General features: G+C 40.2%; 1 protein-coding gene across 1 annotated transcript in view; it reads right to left on the bottom strand.

Annotated features, from left to right (window-relative positions):
* CDC45 (cell division cycle 45) overlaps window positions 1-17,048 on the bottom strand; it is a gene marked incomplete in the record, with an annotated part of 734,635 nt that overhangs the window by 465,746 nt on the left and 251,841 nt on the right. Inside the window, 1 exon segment of the mRNA XM_044068778.1 lies at window positions 16,974-17,022. Coding sequence (XP_043924713.1) covers window positions 16,974-17,022 — 49 coding nt within the window.

Genomic DNA, 17,048 nt, shown 5'->3' with positions numbered 1-17,048 from the left:
TCACCCCCTTTTTTATTAATTGTTGTTTGGAATTCTGTCTATAACAAAAAATATAAATCTCTTAAATTCTCTGCATTTCTGGCTATGTATAAATAGTGAACTCACTGTTTTTTTTTTCTCTTATGTCTCTTGTGTGTTCAAGTATTCGGTCCCTCAGTTTCCTGATGGTCTTCTCTACGTAATATGCTGAGCAGCTTGTACACGTTGCTATATATACCACCATCTTGGAATTGCAATTACAATACCCAGGACATCTAATAGTTTTCCCATAATTATGGACAACTACGTAGGGACAATCATTTATATATTTGCAAGTACTGCATAGACCGCATTTATCATTTTAGACATTTTATGTCATTTCTTATTGGTACTGGTCTCTAATAATTGCTTTAAATTCATACCCCTACTATATGTAATCTTGGGGTAACTACCAAGAATATCAGTGAGTTCTGTTTTATTCATAAAAAGACTAAGCCATGTCTTAAACTATATTAGAAATTTTGGGTGCTGTTTTCTTATATGGAATTACAAATGCATCCCTTTTGTTTTTCATTTAATTATTGGGTGTGTCACTATCTATTCCAAATTTAATAATTTGTTTATATGTTAGGTTCCTTTTAACCATCACCTCTTTTTTGATGTTGTAGATTAATTCTCGAGGATAACCCCTTTCAAGAAACATGTTGTTAAGTTCAATTTCATCTTGAAACAACTTGTCACTCACTATTCTCAATAGTCTAACCATCTGTCCTTTCACTAAATTCTTTTTTTGAAACTGGGGATGGCAGCTCTCATAGTGTAAAAACGAATTTGAATATGTTTTCTTTCGAAATATATTAGAACCAATCATTTCATCCTTTGTATACAATAATATGTTTAAATACTCACATCTATTCTCATAGATGGTACTAGTAAATTTCAAAAAGGTGGTTGTAGTAACCATAAATTCCACAAATTCCTGGATTTCTTCCTTGATCCCTTTCCAAAAAATAAGAATATCATCCAGGTATCTTAAATACAGTACTATTTTAGACCAATATCCAGAGGTAAAAAGGAACTGTCTTCCAAAATGCTAAACCCAAATTAGCATATATAGGAGCACATCTAGCATCCATGGCGACTCCTGTACATTGTTTGGAATACTCCCCATCAAGAAAAATAAAGTTATTGTTTAAGACCATTTCCATCAGCTCCACTATAAGCTTACGTTTAACAATATGCATATCACTGAATCTTGATAGACTAGCTTCAAACATTTCTAAACCAAAGCGTGAGGTATCACAGAAAATAGATTAATGACATCTATGGTGTAACAAGCTGCTCCGCATATTACGTAGGGAAGACCATCAGGAAACGGAAGGACCGAATACTTGAACACACAAGAGACATAAGAAATAAAAAAAACAGTGAGTTCACTATTTATACATAGCCAGAAATGCAGAGAATTTAAGAGATTTATATTTTTTGTTATAGACAGAATTCCAAACAATAATAAAAAAGGGGGTGACGACAAAAATTTACTGGAAGCCAAAGAGTGTTTGTGGCAATTGAGACTGGATGCCACAAATCTACCAGGAATCAATGATCATATCTCTATTGCTACTATATTAAAACATAAATCATACTGTATATGAATATTTAGACAATTGTTTTGTTTTAAAGTGTTTAAAAGTTCTTGTGATATGTAAGTTTTTAAAGTTTAAATATATATTTAATTTTTTATATACATATATATATATATATATATATATATATATATATATATAAAACCTTTCATAACTTTATATTTATACATTTATATAATAATGTTTTTATTTACTTTGATGAACATTTATTTATATATAATGCATTTGTATTTTATTTATATTATATAATTAACAGTGTAAAGATTTTTTATATTATATTGCACAAATATTTAACTAATATCCAGTCATTTTCCACATTTACGACCAATTGCCAGAGTGCTTTTAAATGGAGAGATTTCTTTTGCTTACTATGCTTTGTTTGGAACCTTAAAAAATAAGAAAAAAGTCAGGTTCAATGAATTCTATTAATTAATTACACCAATTATTAGAACTATTTACTGGCTGTTTCAGGGAGTTGTGTGATTTGTAGTGTATTTAATGAGGTAGATTTTTAAGTTCATTGTACTCTGAAGAAGCCCACTGTGGATATGGGTGAAAGCGCTTAGTATATGTAAAAGAAGTGTTTGTTTTTTATTTTTTTGAGTTTGAATAAACTGGATCCTGCCTGAATACTGTGCTGCCTTTCTCCATTTTAACAGGTAAGTGGTAATGCTTGGTGAAGGTGTGTACAGAACTCCAGGTTGCAGCTTCCAGGATGCCCCTGGTAGGGATTCCTCTGAGAAATGCTGTAGAGGTTGAGGTAGCCCTAGTGGAATGAGTTCTGATCCCCTGTGGGGTAGGTTTTTCCATGGTGTTTGTAGCAGAAATGGATGCAGTGTGCTATCCGGTTTGCTTTGAAATGGCCTTGCCCTCTGCCCCTGTAGCAAAACTGACTAGCAGCTGGTCAGATTTTCTGAAAGGTTTAGTCCTATCAAGGCAGAACCTGAGATGTCTGTGCACGTCCAAGGAGTGCAGGATCCTTTCCCCTTTATTCTGAGGATTAGGGAAAAGGGTTGGTAAATGGATGGATTGGTTTAAAGCCACACTGGATACCACACCTTGAGCATAAAAGATGGGTTAGTCCTGAGGGAAACCCTGTCCACATGGAAGATTAGAAGTAAGGCTGTTTTCCAAGAGAGGGATTTTAACTCTGCTGAAGCTGCAGGCTCAAAAGGGGGAAAGCGTGAGCTTCTCTAGTTAAGGTCCCAGGCAGGAGTGGTCGCTCTGCTTGGGGGTCTTAAATTGTTAGTTCCTCTCAGGAACTGTTTGATCAGAGGGCGAGAGAAGAGGGATGGCTCAGTATTGTAATGAGCTTAGATGGCAGAGCCAAGAATCTTAATGGATGAGAAGGACAGACCTTTGTGGAGCAGCTCTGCTAGATAATCTAGGATTTGAGGTAAGGAGGGCACGGCTGTGCCCTTTCCTTGAGACTGGCTCCAAGAACAGTATCTTTTCCAGTTTTCTGAATAGGATTTCCTAGTACTAGGCCTCCTGGCCTCAAATAGGACATCCAGCACCTGTTTGCTGATGGTTGTTGGTGATGTTTTCAGGGAATAAGCCAGGCTGCCAGGTTCAGGGCTTGCAGCTGAGGATGCAAAATCTGTCCCTCCTGCTGGGACAGCAGAGAGGGGGTCTGATGTAGGTGCCAGGGTGGCACTGCTGTCAGGCTGCAAAGGTGCGGGTACCAGTGCTTGCATGACCAGTCTGGTGCAATAAGGATTGTCCTTGGCCTGTCCTGCTTGATCTTGAAAAGTACTTTTGAGAGGAGGGCAGAGGGGGGAAAGGCATAGATTGAGAGGTTTTCCCATGTGAAGGATATGGCATCCACTTTCTATGCTTGGCTGTCGGAGTTCTGGTGCAGAATTTGCTCAATTGATGGTTTTGGGGGGGAAGCAAAGGAGGTCCACCTCTGGTGTTCCCCACCTGTGGATTAGAAGTTTGAATGTGCTTGGTTCCAGTTTCCACTCGTGTGGGTCCATTAGATTTCTGCTTAAATCATCTGCCAGTGAATTTTCTTTGCCTGGCAGGAATTGAGCTTGCAGGTGCACTCGACTGCTCAAGGCTGTGTTCCACAGAGCCATGGCTAACCTGCACAGTGGGTAGGAATGAGCTCCCCCCCCCCGTGCTTGTTGATGTACCACATAACTGTGGTGTTGTCTGTCTTTATCAAGAGTTGTCCTGGAAGGATAAGGTATTTGAAGGCTGTCAGTGCATTCTGTACAGCTAGCATTTCTTTTTGATTGATATGCAGGTGAATTTGTTCTGGGCTACATTTGCCTTGAATGCATTTACCTGCCATGTGAGACCCCCATGCATAGTCTGATGCATCTGTTGTCAGGGTTTGGGCGGCAGGGGGTTGAGTGAAAGGGAGTCCCTTGTGTTCGCAAGCCTCTGCCCACGTAAGGAACTCTGTCCTTAGGCAAGGAATGATAGGAATCACTGTTTCCAGGTCCTGAGAATGTTGACACCAGAAACTCTAAGTACCACTGACATTTCCCTCATATGCAGTCTTGTATATAGAATTAGGAGAATGCATGAGGCCCATGAACCCTAGGGCAGTATTTTTCTTGCAGATGGCTGGGTTTGGGTGGCCAATAGTTTTAAGTAATTTGTCAAGTAAACCTGCTTTTCTGGAGTGAGGAATGCCATCTGGGAAGTTGTGTTCAAGCTTGCTCCCAGGAATATAATCTTTTGATGGGTAACAGCTGTGATTTCTTTTTGTTGATGGTATAACCCTAGAGAAGTTAGGAGTCTCTTTACAAACGTCAGGTGCTGAAGTAGCAATTCCTGACTGTCCGCCTGAATCAGGCAATCATCCAAGTATGGGCAGATTTGAATATTTCTCTGCCTACAGTATGCAATGGCTGGAGCCAGGCACTTTGTGAATACTCTGGGCGCAGTAGATAAGCCAAAGGGAAGCAAAGAGAACTGATAGTGCATAGAGCCTGCCCTGAAATGTAGATATTTCCTGCAAGATTCCCTTATGGGGATGTGCAGATCAGCTTCTTTTAAGTCTAGAGTGACCAGCCAAGAGTCCTTGGCTATCATAGGAAGCAGCTGCTGGAGTGTAAGCATTTTGAAGTTTGGTACCACCAGGAAGATGTTGAGAATTGACAGATCCAGGAGAGGGCGCCAGGAGTTCTCTTTTCTGGGCACCAGGAACAGTCTGGAGTAGAAAGCCTGTCCCCTTTGCTCTGAGGGAACAGGCTAAAAAGCCCTGATACTGAGAAGGGAAAGTACTTGCTTTTGGGCCTCTGCCCACTGGTTTGGAGGAAGGTCTGGCAATCCACTTGGGGATGGCAGTGAGTGGAAGTAGAATCTGTATCCCTGGGATACAATGTTTAAGACCCATTGGTCCTGGGTAATACTCCCAGTTTCTTGCATGCAGAGCGAGTTTTCCTCCTAAGGGTGCAAGTACTTGGGCATGGCTGGGAAGGATGAAGGACAAGTCATTGTGAACTTTTTCCATAAGGCGGTGGCTTATCACTTCCTGATTTTGAGATGGGAGCACTCCATTGTTTAGATCTGTGTATACCTTGAGACTGTAGTCTTTGTGGTCTGTTACCCCTGGGTTTGGACTGAGAAGAAGGTCTGGGAGGAACTGGAAAGGACCAGTTCTTTGAAGGCCAATGCCTGCTGAATCTAGGTGGCTGTACGTGTAAGAAATCTAACAGTTTGCATAGATTTAGCTTTTTCCTCCATTTTTTTAAGAACTTCTGCTTTTGAGCCAAACAAACATTCTTGATTTAATGGAGCATCTAGTAATTTTGCTTTGACATGGTCTGGCAAGATTTATTCCTTCAACCAAGCATGCCTTCTTAGAACAGACCCAGTGACAGCAGCCCTGCAAGATGTTTCTAAGGCATCAAAACCACACTGCAAAGCATGCTTACCAACTTGGTTTACAGAATGCATTAACTCTTGTAAATCTATTTTCTGCACAATCAGGAATCAACAACATTTTTGTTTAATTATTTCCATAATATGCTGCTGGTATTTCAACATGTGAAACTGGCAATTTAAAGCCCAGATGGCAAAAATTGCAGAGGTATACACCTTCTTACCCCATCTGTCTAAAGCTCTAGAATCCCTGTCCAAAGGGGTATGGTTTTTGGCTGTAGTGGCCTTAATACCTTCAGGTCCCTGGGAAATGGTCTCTGGATACGCAGTGGGATTTTTAAAGAGAAATTTGTGAGAGTCAGATACTCTGTAGTACCTACCAGGCTTTCTAGGAGCTGGTGAAGTATCAGGGATAAGACTGGATTCCATGAATACATCTACAATATCCAGGACAGGTGGTATAGCTAGAGGCCTGTGCTGAGGCAAGTCTAAGAATTCCCAGAGTCTCTTTTTAGACTGTGGGTAGTCCTGGCATTCCTAGCGGAAATGCTCTCTTAGGGTATACAAGGTCTCACCGAAAGAAAAGTCCTCGAGGGGGAGGGGCAGACGGAATAGAATCCTCTGCATCCGAATCCTCATAGGTAGATAAGGGTATGTCCTGGTAAATCAGAGGGGTCAGAGTCATCGGACTCATGGTCTGTGGAATCAGAAGGAAAATCAATTCTTTGTCTTTTAGAGGGGGAAGGCTGGCTTCCCCTAATTAAAGTAATGAGGTCTTCAGCTATTCTAAGCATTTGTTTCTGTGGCATGGGAGCTTAAGAATGCACTTTGGTAGTCTTTCCTAGGTGTAGTGCGAAGCCTGGGCCTGAGAAATTCGGTAGTTTTAGTAAGAAACGAAGTAGTCTGTTTTAACATTGGTAGGTCTGAATACACCTTCAGAAGCTGGTGCCTGCACAGCGGCTCCTGACCCATCCAAGGTAGAGACATCCGCAGGTTCCATAGTCGAAAAAGCATCTCACGGCATACCGGACTCCGAATGGGTCTCAGTAGAGGCCTGCAAATCTGTAGAAGCAGGTATTAGGGGCTGTGAAAGCGCTTCACTGAGTACCGGCGGACTGGCGACTAGCTTAACGGAAGCATCTGTGGCAGTTTTGGACCTATGAGGTCTGTTTCTATCTTTACGTTTTTTTCGGAAGATCGCTAGTCAGATGGCTTATCGAAGCCATTTCAGAATACGGAGAACGAGAGCAAAAGAATTTAGCGACAAAGATAGCCCAATGACAAATAGTTTGGGCGTTGAACAAGGCACAAAACTGACAGCGAGGAACATCGTGGTCTGGGCCTAAACAGATAACGCAGTAAGAATGAAAATCTCCAAGGTATTTGCTTTCCACAGGTAAGACAATTGCTAACTTTTTCTGACATCGGTTAGAGCAAGAAAAAAAGGATCCCCAACGGTGTACTTCGCTTTAGAAGACTTCAAGCTTGAAACTCGAAAAATTAAAATTTCAGGTAGCAGCCAATTAGCACTTGCTAACTGCTTTGGGCTCCCGCACGGTAAGAAAAGCTGATGTAATGGCTTCGGCTGCATGTTTTATACCCCTGACGTCATGTTAGAGGCGACAGCATCCAACACAGAAATCCCAAGACTCTGGTATTCAGACCGACTGAGGGCTACCTGCAGGCAGATAACCCAAGTGTGATGACTGAAATAGTGAAACACAAAGAACACCTGTGGGGCTGAGGAAATTTAGCCTTACAGCCAAGGACGTATGACCTCAGGCTAGTGTATGTAAAGCTGTAAAACACATGGCCTCACTGAAAACAGTATTTTTGTAATAGTGTTAAATATGAATTCTCTACTAAACAGTTTCAATGACAACTGGTGCAACATTTGGCAGAACAATGTTCAACTACAGAGCTGTTATTGTGTCCAAGGAAGTTTCCTGTCTTACCCTATTCCCTTCTACCTCAGCTCGTCTTCCTCTCCTGAAAAATGTGGGATAGCATTTAGGTTGTGTGTGTGATAGCTACTGAGCCTCTTCCCCTTAAAACTTTTTCACAAATAAACTTCACACTGACACCAAACTTATCATTTGCATACAATATGCTCATGACTCAACCCTACTCTGCTTTGTCCCTTCACTAACTAAATTTCAAAGATCATGCAAGATTCCTTCACTCCCATTGAATCTTTAGCTTGAAAACTTTCAATTACTCCACAACCCCAATAAAACTAAACTTATGCTCTTCACCCCCAAACAATTCCTTCACCAGAAGCATAGACTTCACATCACTGCATGCAATAACAAAATCAAAGCAATAAGTCAAACCAAACTACTAGCAGTCATAACAGATGACAACCTTAAGTTTGATGACCATGTACTAAAAGCCATTTATAAACTCATCAAAATTTGTTCCTGATATAGAGCTAAGCAGTATTTGCCAGACATTGCAATGGACTACCATAGCATCAATTTACCTTCTTCTAACAGTACTATAAGCTTCCCTAGTCTAACAAACTTCTTCACTGTAGATCAGTGTGTATATTGAACCTAGTCAGCCACTGTAGCTAGATAGCACGTGCATATAAGTTACTGAGCATGTGTGAGATCAGTGCCATTTTGTGTAGTCCGTCAGTGTGAATGTAAGCTTGAATGGAGATGCACATGTGAGTGTGTTAGAAGTAATGAGTCAGTCAGTAAGCATATGAGGTTTGAAGTATATGTACAAGTTACAGCTCCTGATGGGTTTATGTATAATAAACTAGTTTAATGGAATCCGTGCCACAGTGTCTCATTTGAATACACGAGACATGTGACATTCACTAATTGGCCTCATGCTACTACAAAGTAATTAAATCCACAACCAACCTTTCTTACCAAACACATCACTGCCTGGCATTAAAACAACTGAAGTGAATGGCTCCTCAGCCTCATACTCTTCTCAGAAATGCCCAGCCTTAGAAAACACTGTATTGTACTATTCACCTAATACAGACCTTTGCTATAGCAATAAAGTATCAGCAAATCATGCAATAGTGCTGGAAATTCCATCTTTTCCCACAATGTGTTAAAACTACAGAGCATCCTTACGTGTATTAAACAGAAACGGGAAAACAGCATTAAAACCATGTACAAACAGCATTTAAACCAATCCTGGTCACCGGACTGGTTTTCCACAAATCGTTTTCACTGCAATGAAGTCAAACCTCCTTTCCATTCTATAATTTCTTTTGCATCCACCTATAAAACCACTATATGCAACCCTATACTTTTTTTTAACACCCATCTTCCCCAGCTATAACCTTTTCCTCCCGCACTACCCACTTTCTTTCTTCTCCTCTGTATGTTCACCCTCTCTCCCTTTCCATACCTCATCTCTCTCACATTCATATTTATTATTTTATTTTACATTTGTTTACTGGAAGTCTGAATGGGCATGGATCATTTTCCGAGGAGGCCGGGGAGAAAAGCTCCACAAAGATTAGTACAGTCAACACAGTAAATACAATACACATGTTAATAAAGTACAGTAGAGTCATAAAGCTAATAAGGTACAGTTTCAAGGCCAAGAAAGGAGCAAAAAGTAAATATACCATAAGGAGCAATGTGCTACAATAAACAATACAGTTGAAAGGACATTTTGTTTAGTCATTTGTTTACATTCATCAGTGGCTAATACAGTAAATACACACTGATTAAGTAAGAGTTGTTTGTTTGTCTTTCGGCTTTCTCCTGGTAAGGGGTCGCCACAGCAGAACTCCGGTCTGCTAATGATTGGCAGTAGATTTTTACGAAATGCCGAGGTGCCAGCTTGACGCCCAACCTTCAAAGGCACGCCCATTTATGCACGCATGTCTTTCGAACGCTACCCAACCGCGGGGAGGACATGCAGACTCCACACAGAAGGCACTCCCAAGCCAAGCCGAGAATCGAACGGGAGAACCTCTTGCTGTGAGGTAACAATGCTACCGCCGTACCACCGCGGCAGAATACACTGAAGTATGAGTATAGAAGGAAATTGTTGCAAGCTTTCATAGAAGGTTAAGGCCTGATGTGATCTAATTAAATGAAGCTACCCAATGTCAGAACAATTACATAACCAAGAACTATGTAAATGGGACCAGAGAAGTTTTTTTTAATTATTTTTTGTTTTCAGTGGTCCTAATATCTACAGGGATGGTATTCCATACTTTTCCAACAGAAATGGAAAACAAGGAGCCCCCAGAGCTATTGTTGCTTTTGCCTAGGTCGGCCAGTGCCTTATTGGTGGATCTTTATAGGCATTTGTTAGAGTAGATATTAAGTAGACCTTGAACAGCAGTAACGCTATTGGGATAATATAGAATTTGGTGGGCTATTGTTAAGCTGGTTATATGTGAGCAGGTTGGGTATTTCTAGCCAGGACAGCTGCTTGATTACTATGCGGTGATGTATCCTGAAGGGTGAGTCAGTGGCAAACATAGCTATTTTATTGTAGCAAGTGTTTAGTTTGTTAAAGTCTGCTTTGTTTAGGGTTGAGGAGTATGGGGGAGGCATACAGTATGGATAGTAGGTGCGTTATTGCGATGGTGGCTTTACTGTCATTGGTGAGGTATTTTTGCATCTATATAGGGTTCCGAGTTTTTTATGGACTTGCTTTATTGTCTCTGCATATCAAATTTCATGTTATCTATGATGACCCCTAGAAGCTTGGTGTGTTGGACAGGTGTGATGGGGTGTTATTAGCTGAGAATACCGTGAATGGTGGTATAGGGTCTAAGACTAGTGGACTAGAATATCATTACTTGTGTTTTATTGGAGTTGAGGGGGTGATGGGGCGGAACAGTTTAGAGTGGCGTCATCGGCATATTGAACTAGACTGGCATGCCAGGTAGCTTTGTGGAGTTGGTTGGTGAATAAATATGTTGAAAAGGAGAGTTCCAAGAATGGCTCCTTGGGGGACCCTAGGGTGACCGGTAGGAGGGGAGTTGAGGAGTTTTCCATTTTACTGCTTGCTGGCAGTTGGTTAGATAGTCTTGAAACCATACTACTGTGGAGAGGCTGAGATTAAGACTGGAGAGAGCAAAAAGGAGTTTGGGATGGCAGACAGTATCGAAGGCCTTGGAGATCTAGGAATAGAGTGGATACTAGGTTACCACTGTTTCAATGCTGGTTTACTGTATTGGTAAAGTTAATAAGGGCTATGGTAGTACTGTGATTGGAACGGAATCCATGCTGGGTGTTGGTTAGCAGTTTATTAGTGAGGAGATGGTGCATTATTTGGGAGTGCATTATTAGGGAATGTATACATTTTGAAGATTTTAGATAAGGGGGATAGAATGGCAATTAGAGAGCTCCACATAGTTACCCCTGCTTTGTGGGGTGGTATTATATGTGAATTTTTTCACAGAGAAGGAACACGTTGTTCTGATAAAGAACCATTAATGAGCATGGAGACTGGATAAGAGATGGCTTTGGCTGTGATCTTTAGATATTCTGCAGGCAATATGTCAGCGGCCAGGGTTGTGGGTTTAAGCCCATTTAGGTATTTATGTATTGTGCTAGTTGGGACAGGCTGCAAGAAAAGGTTTGGGTCTGCTAGTACAGGAGATAGTTATTCCACTTCACAACCAAACCTATTATTGGCGAGGGCTAGGATAGATTTGGTGAAGTGTTCGTCAAATTGGGTGGCAATATTATTGGTGGTGGTGTCAATGTTAGGGGGTGGAGTACTGGTCTTTCCTGGTTGCAGGATTTTATTAATGGCAGCCCAGAATGTTTGTGGGTTTTGTGTTTGGTTTAAATGCCTATATAGTGGTTTCTTTTGTCTCTCCTAATTTGCTTTTTAGCTTTGTTTCTTAGATCCTGGAATGCCTATTAGTTTGAGTTTTATTTTGATGCCACTAGTCCTGTGCTTCATCTCTTTGTTTTAGCAGTAGACTGGTATCTCTGGTCAGCCAGGGGACATAGCTGGATTTAGTTATGAGATTTCTGATGGGGCAAGATGATTTAGAAGGTTTAGGAAGTACAAGTAGTCTATAGCACTTTCCAGGGAGAGAGATGAGAATGGTCTCCGGTTGCACTGTTTAAGTGCAGATATGAAGTCATGAATTTTGAAATTCTTTATGTACCAGATTTGTTGAAGGGTGGAGGATTTTAATGGATTCACTTGGTGTCTAATTATAAAGGTGGTCTCTGAGGGTGTCTGGGAAGGAACCTGAGAGGTAGGACTGAGATGGTTTGTTAGTAAGGATCCAGTTTAGGATGGAATCCTATTTTGATGCTTTATCTACAGTGTTGTGGTTTTGATTAGTTGAGTGAAATCATGTAGGTTAATGTAGTTAGTGGGGTGCAGCGAGTTACAGGAGGACCAGTCGATATTAACATCACCTAGTAAGATTGTTTCTTGGTGAAATTTGGGATGGCCAGTCTAGAATGGATTCTACTGTATTAATGTTATTGTTCAGTATGCTGCTTATAGATACCAATTATATGCAAGTGTGTTTTTGAGTTGATTTTCAGCTTAGTGAACATAGTTCCTTCTGCATTATTGATGTTGGGTTGTTCGATGGCTAACAATTCAATGATAGGTTGTTTTTGAAGAGGACAGCAATGCCTCTGCCTCTTTTGGATATTCTGTCTTATCCAAGAACATTATACCAGGTAGAACAAAGTCATTATTGTTTAGTGGCTTTAGCCAAGTCTCTGTGAGGAGGACTATATCGGGGAAGTAGAGGGTCAGGGTAGCGTGTAGCTCTGGGATTTTGTTCAGTATGCTCCTTATGTTTATGCTGAGTATAAGGAGATCTGTTGATTTCCTGGGGGAGGTTAGAATGTTATTTGTCTGGCAGCAGGGGAGTTGCTGCTCGTAGGGCCAGAGTTTGGGTGCATACCTCCAACCAAGTATGATTTGGGATGCTATTTGGATTATAGTTTTTAGGCATTTGCTTATTGCTGTGTTACCATTTTGAGGAAATGTGGTTGCTTAGTTGGTGTGGAGTTACTTATAATGCGGCAAGATGTTGTAGATAGGAGATATTACTGAAAAGGCTGGTTTGTCTTGTGAATAGGTTGGGCAGGTAGGGAATTTAGTGTGAAATTTTCAGTTGGTAGTGTCGTGGTAAGAAGTTAAATGTGAGGGTACGTCAAGGCTTACTATTGATGTAAAGGTTAGTGGCCAAATTTTGCTTTGACAAAGTGTAGATGTACTGTTGTGAATTTGTAGTAGGTATCTTTACAGGAGTGAGCAGGGATTTAGGTGTAGTTATACTTTATGTAGGCTGTGGTTAGAGTGGGGGGATTAGGTAGTGGGTATTAGCCTGAAGAGACTGTACAATTTGGGTACAGTGTGAGTGATGTGATGTGGCTTGAAGAGAGTGAGAAGAGGAGTGGCTATATAGTAAGGAGGTTGGTGTGAGAGTGAGGCTTAGGGGAGTGGCTAGTTGGGTATAAAGGTCAGGAGCCTGGGGGTGGGTGGGAATGGGTAGGGGCACTGAATGAGCCTGAGCGTAGCGAAGGGCAGAGCAGGAACAGCCAAATTCTAGGTATGTGCAAGCAAAAACAAAACTGCTCTGAACTATTGGCTGCTTATTAGTAAATTTGTTTGTCCATTAAGCTATATAAAACACTTGTTATTGTAGATATTAGTGAGACTGCCTTGCTATGAGAAGCTGGGAGCCTAAATAAATGTATATAGTAAGAGGGCTATGGTTAAATAGAACATTTGAAAAAGTTAAACAAAATTTATTTAAGATGGGAAGAGTCTATAGGAAGATACAACTAGAACTCCTATAATTTCTCAATTTAACAGTTTTTAAATTTTGTAAATATTGCTACTACATGTTATATGACTGTTTGTTATCACTAAATATACTTGTATAAAAATGTTGTCACTGAACCCACTTTTAAACTCAACTGTAAAACATTTTACTAATTGTGTTCGTGTAATATTGTGGAGCTTTCCTTCCCAGGCCAGCACTGAAAATGGGCACCGAGCAGTCAGACTGTATTAGTAAACAGGGAGCAGGATATAAAACATGTCTGGATTTGAGGTTATTTGGTGTTTGGGGGGCAGGAACACAAGAGGTGGGTGGGTGGCAACATGCATACATTCTGCATGGAACAAAATACACCATGGAAAATAATGGCAAAGAAAAAATAGAAATATCAGCTTTGATACTGGAAGAAAGAGTAGGGGACCCTTTATGAACAACAATCAAAGACCTGTAAATGCACGCAAGCAGTGCAGCTTCAAGGCACGACTGGATTTTTAACTAACTATGGGTGACATTAATAGTCCTGTAGGGAATCAAATGATGCCTACATTTACAACAAGAAAGGAAAAACTATGAACTCAGATAAACTAGTCTTGAACATAGAATAAAAACCAATGAGTGAAGTAATGCAACCGTCAGTCACAGCTATGTGGAAGAGCAGTAGAGATGGGAAAAACACTGACTAGGCATGATCAGCCCTCAAACTATGGTCCCACCATACCTGTAATAATGCTTAGGATATGCCAGAAGACTACAGTTCTGGGATTACAGGAAAGTGAACAGGTTTGCAGTGGAGCCATACGACATGAAAAGATAAACAGAGCACAGTGATGGAGCTTTGAGGACACATTCAAAAAGGACAGACATGAATGAAATCCAGTACCAGGAAAGACTATGGAAAAATGACAGCCTGGTTAGAAGGGAGCTTGACAAACAAAAAACTTGCACAACTCATGAGAAGTATGAAAACTGAATGGTCTAGGTCTTCTACAAATAGAGCAAAAAGCTCCCCCAGAAGAAGCAGCCAGAAATGAGAAATGGGCATAAATATTCCTTACATAAATGACAATTGCTGTATTACCACAAAGTGCATGGGAGTGGGCTTTGAAAATGATAACTAGGCAAATACAGAATTAGTTCCTCACCTCTGTATTAAAACTCATTACAGCCAAGTGCACCTCCAGGCATTTCTGCAGTTACCTCCTATTGCGCCTCTAGGCGTCCAATATTGCTTCTTCATATTTGCATTAATAATTCCAAAACCATGCTACATACAAGGTATCAGAATACTTTATCTGGAAGTATGCATGATGTTAAACATAAATGTACTGATATTTGACCTCTGCCAGTGAGTATTTGTTAAAACTGTAAGTTGATAATTTCATTTTTTAAAGGCTCAAGTCACACACACTAGGAATTAAAGGTACACACAAGAGTGGTACTGGAGGAAATGAGTTAAAGGACAGATTAGGCAGGATGCCTACATGAGAAAAAAGGGCAACTAAGGTCACCAAGGAAAGTCATTAGCAAAGAAGTAAAGAAGGAACTCTAGGATCTTGAGAGGGTGGGGGTAAGTGATCCACATGAACTACATCCCAGGGAAAACAGTCAGCAGTGATGCTTTGGTAAAACACTGGCAAAATTCTACAGTCTCTTGTCAAAACATGAAATATCACAAGACTGTAGGGTTAGCAAATCAGCTCCCTTCCTCAAAGGCAACAGCTTGGAGGTTGCAGGCTTGCTCATCCTAAAGAAAGATAACTGAAATCATGAATACCAGTTCTTTTGACAATGGCCAACAGCATGATTGTACAAAGCAGTGGGCTTGCCATCCCAGCCTGATCCACTCCTGTGACTGGGCCAAAAGAAGCCCTATAGAAGTGGTACACCTGACATCAGCAACATCTTTGATATGGTACTTCAGTGAAGAAGGGTGACAAAATTAAAGGATACAAAGTGGGGGAGTCTGGTCAAATAAAGAGAAGCAGATCTCTGGTCAAACAGAAGCAGACTGTGGTAGTTGGTAGTGGGTCAGTGAAGAGTAAATCCAGTAATGAATGGGCTTGCTACCAAATTCATTGTAGTAAGGTGGCTTATTTATGCAAAAAAAAAAAGCTAGAAGTGAATATAAGACCAACAGTGCTGCAATTATCACAGAAAAGATTACAGAAAAGGAACCAGTTGAAAACAAAACCCATGACCTACACATTTTGGAACAGAATGCAAAAAGCAAGGTTAAGTACTTTGGTGGGGTTTTTTGCATGAAACATAACTGTTTCTAGATGTGAGCCTTATAAGGCAAAGATTGTAAATAAGGTCTCATATGTAGTTTTGTCAGAAAAAATCCTACATAAATCAGTATTCTTCTTGCATAGGCCTAGAAATACGGCCATATTAAAGCAGGCCTACATCTTCATTTTATATTTCACATTTTACATGCGGATTCAGTAATTGCAGTTTCAACAGAAACTAATACTTTATTGAAGGATGTCAATGAGCTCAGTAAAATAACCTTCAGACCAAAATACAGCTATGGATGAGAAATGCTAACAGAATGTGCAGAACATTTGGTACAAAACCAGGTAGATTTGAGACAGGCACCAGCAAAATTATCTTATTTAAATGGTACAAGATTTGAGAATCAAGGTTAAGGAGACATATAAAAGTAGGACATTTAAAGGGTTTTACTATTTTAAGAGATACTTTTCAAAACAGTAATCAGTTGAGATGCTCAGAAGATTGAGTGCAGAAGTCAGTTTCAATGTACAGCACTCCAAAAACTACAGAAAACAGTGCAATTTGTTTTAGTTCTGCATTCATTCTTCAGAGCTACAGAAGTCTTGAGTATTCAGTTTGCAATTTTCAGCTACCATTTGGTTCATCAGGACCATTATTTGAAACGGTTACAGTAATACAACACTAGTTCGGATGTTGTTGGATTACAATATATATCGCAATAAACCACCTTTACCAAACATTTAATGAGTAAAGACTTTTATTCTGAAAGGTATGAGATTTGACACAGCTTCTGGTTATTACACTTAAAAGTATCTAGTTCAGATTTAATAAAGCTAAAAGGAACCAAGCATTACAAAACATCGTTAGGAACGATCAAGCAATTAGCATGAAGTGGCCACAAAATTAGAAAAAGAAATTCCAAATCTGCTAAGGTAATTCTTTCATCATAGGAGGCATTGGTGAACTAATTTTTGTTATTGTGCATTAGGACCATATATGAATATTTTATTCATTTTGGGGGGGGGCTGCAAAAAGGGTGCTTTGGGCTTGTAGAAAGCCTTCAATACTAAATTACCATAATGGTAAAAGGAACTGTGGGAGGGACGGGGTAAAACAATGCAAGAGTTAGTGGCGTGTGTAGCAAAAGAGAAAAAAAAAAGATGTGACATAAAAGCTGCATTATCCAGGTAGATGGGAGAGTGCAGCTGATGAGAAAGGCAGTGTGAATGTGATATGGGTGGTAGCTGGAAAGTAGATGTTTAAGAGACAAACTACAACTTCACAGAAAAGATGGCAGGGTCCAGGAACAGAGTCCCTGAGGCACTGGTGCAACACATGCCAGAAGAGTTAAAAATGGTGTTTGCAACAACAAAGTAAAATGAAGACCCAAAATGGGACATAACTGGGGAATAAAAATGCTCAGCCAGATTAGATACATTTTAAGATGTTCTTCTTTGTCAGCTTCAAATGGTATCATATTAAAACAAAACTGTAAAGTTGTCAATACTTACAGATGTGCCATGGTATTCATATTGCTCGTAATCAAAGAGAATCTCTCGCCTGCAATCAAAACAGCAAAAACACAT

The sequence above is a fragment of the Protopterus annectens genome, chromosome 4.part0, assembly GCF_019279795.1.
Source record: "Protopterus annectens isolate FY-2018-M chromosome 4.part0, PAN1.0, whole genome shotgun sequence".
Taxonomy (NCBI): domain Eukaryota; kingdom Metazoa; phylum Chordata; order Ceratodontiformes; family Protopteridae; genus Protopterus; species Protopterus annectens.
The sequence above is the reverse complement of the archived record's forward strand: the minus strand, read 5'-3'. Positions and strand labels throughout refer to the sequence as shown.